Below are 2,695 nucleotides of genomic sequence, written 5' to 3'. Positions count from 1 at the left end.
CCAAACTCACTGTCAGATCACATGTCTGTGGCCACAGCATGAACCACAAAAATCATACATCCACTGTTTCATTTAGAATATTTTTTTCTTGTTTTCCTTCTCTAAAAACTATGTGCGTGTTATGGTCGGGTGCGGGTTATAGAGCGAAAAATACGGTATATTTAGTACAGCTAACTTGGTACAAGAGCAGAACCGATTAAGTTTCACTACCTGTTTTGAAGTTTGTATATTTGTTTCTGGTGTTCTGATGTCTTTTTCAGTTTTCCACTGACCGCAGTGAAAGTTCCTTGCTTGGAGGGGTTTTTATCCACAGCTTCAGAAGTGGACAAGCCCATCCAGAAGATGGAACCGATGGACTATATGCTTGAGGCAACCCCAGATTATGATCCAGCAAATTATCCTTCAGTCGAGTCTAATGTGTGCGAGATGGGGTCTGTTTCCACAATTACGAATATGTTTACCAGCATCCTGTATTCTCTCATTTTTCTCTTCAGCCTGCTAGGAAATAGCCTTGTCTTGTGCGTCGTAATGAAATACGAAAGCCTCACCTCCTTAACAAACCTCTTCATCGTGAACCTTTGCATCACTGACTTGACTTTCTCTTGCACGCTCCCTTTCTGGATTGTGTACAATTATTACGGATGGATTTTTGGCGATTTCCTCTGCAAAGCTGTGACCGCCATTTTCTCTGTCAGCTACTATGGTGGTGTCATCTTCCTGACCATAATGACAGTCCTCCGGTACCTGGCTGTGGTGGATCCCTTGTCATCACTAAGAACTCAGACGAAAAGGTGCGGAAAACTGTTGAGTTTGGCCATTTGGGTGTGCAGCGTGTTAGTTGTGGTTCCTGAGATTATTTTTACCCGTGTAATACCTCACAATGACAAACAGTACTGCGACTACGAAGGAGAATCTATTTGGAAGCTGGTGGAATTGGGCCAGCAATCTGCCTTCTTCTTATTTTCCTTCGTGATCATTGCATTTTGTTACATAAGGATGCTGAAGATCCTGCTTCGACAGCGGTCTCAAAGGAGGCACCGGACCGTAAGGCTCATATTTGCTATAGTGCTGGTCTTTTTCCTGAGCTGGGCACCTTATAACGTGCTTGGTTCTGTGTACGTTTTGTCCTTTCAGCAGTACATTGTCCTACCCTGTGAACAGTACAGGCAAGTTTTCTTTGCTTTCGACATCAGCCGCAAAATAGCCTATGGCCACTGCTGCCTCAACCCGGTGCTCTACGTCTTCGTCGGAGTGAAATTCAGAAGGCACCTGAAACTCCTGTACAAGCATTATTCCCCTTGCCACAGCAGGATCCCACCTTCCAGCCCCAGAGCTCATTCTTTTCACATGAGCCCCTACGAGGATGCATCAATGTACTGAAGCAAAGGCCGCCTGCAAAAGGGAGAGTCTCATTGACCCAGCCAGCCTAACAAATAGATGAATGACCACAACAACAACTGTCAATTTGCAACATCTTCTTCTTCTTCTTCTCCAGAGGAGGGAAGAGAATATCATGCTTGGAATTGCTTCTGTTTTGCCAATAACAAATATTGGGGACCAGTCTTTTCTCCGTCTTTACCTCTGCTAAAAATTTCAGAACTGTAAATAAGAATCTGTTTCCATACAGGATAAATCGACCGTCTTTTTGTTTTCAAATAGTCAAATATTACTCTAATCCTTGAAATGTTTAAATGATCCAAGTATTGTCGTGTGATAAATCAAAACTTGAGATATTAGAAGCAAGGTGTTTCCAGACAATGGGGGGGGGGTTAAATATTGTAAATATGTCGCTAAGATATTGAATGGGTGTTGCAGCAACATGTGTTGCTATTTTTTAACTAATTGGGGGGGGATCTCAGAAAGGCTAAATCCAGGTGAAATAGTGGTGCGGAGGAGATGCAGGTTGCCATTTTGATGCCAAGGAACCTGCAAAAACTTGCATACACGAGGAGCTCCCATCCCACAATAAACAGCCATATGCAATTGCATATTTGACCCAACATAGCTACAAAGACATGGAAACTCCCGGACATGAATTCAAATCTTGCATGCAGAAATTAGGAAGAGCAGAGTTTTGTCTATGTGCTGTTATACATGGACAAATCTGAAGGAAAAGTGCTATAGTGCAGTAGTAGAAGCAAATGTTTTACATGCAAAAGGTTTCATGTTCAGTCCCTGGCTTTTTCAGGCAGGGCTGGTAAGAAGACCACTGTCTGGAGGAGTCCTTTCTGTTAATGCAGACAAAGCTGAGCTAAAGAGAAAGACCGAATGTCCAACTCAGCATAAGGCAGTTTTTTGTTTTCCAAATGCAGGCTGAAGTTTTCATTCAGAGTAAGGGTAAGGGTTTGACCATTAAGAAAACCAACTACTAATTTGCAGCACAGTGGTTGAACTCTTTGGGTTCACTTGAAATGGTGGCAAACCCTTCCACAATATAACCTCTCAAAACTTGTTTAGTTCTACAGTGATACAGCATATATAGAGTTGCTACGAAACCTTCATATATATATATATATATATATATATATTTGCTTTCGTAGATTTTCACGGGTACAGGAATGCAGGTTTTGGTGTCCTCGGGTGTCTTCCCGTGTAAAAGTTGGGGTGTCTAGGCGACGTTTCGACGAGGTCTCACTCGTCATCTTCAGGCTGGTGCTTTCGGCTTCTTGTTACTGGAACAGATATATATATTAAA

At 42.5% G+C, this 2,695-nt stretch overlaps 1 protein-coding gene across 1 annotated transcript; it reads left to right on the top strand.

Annotated features, from left to right (window-relative positions):
- The first annotated feature begins 225 nt into the window (after positions 1 to 225).
- XCR1 (X-C motif chemokine receptor 1) lies at positions 226 to 2,513 on the top strand. The gene has a single exon (XM_081882885.1). It carries the CDS (start codon positions 343 to 345, stop codon positions 1,378 to 1,380), a length of 1,038 nt encoding a protein of 345 aa, XP_081739011.1. The 5' UTR covers positions 226 to 342; the 3' UTR covers positions 1,381 to 2,513.
- Positions 2,514 to 2,695: the final 182 nt, after the last annotated feature.

The sequence above is a fragment of the Podarcis melisellensis genome, assembly GCF_964234715.1.
Source record: "Podarcis melisellensis genome assembly, chromosome: 12".
Taxonomy (NCBI): Eukaryota; Metazoa; Chordata; class Lepidosauria; order Squamata; family Lacertidae; genus Podarcis; species Podarcis melisellensis.
This window is presented reverse-complemented; position numbering and strand designations above follow the sequence as displayed.

What these genes read in the sequence shown, in the direction of transcription:
- XCR1 (XM_081882885.1), top strand. Translation starts at nt 343, where the DNA reads ATGGAACCGATGGACTATATGCTTGAGGCAACCCCAGATTATGATCCA.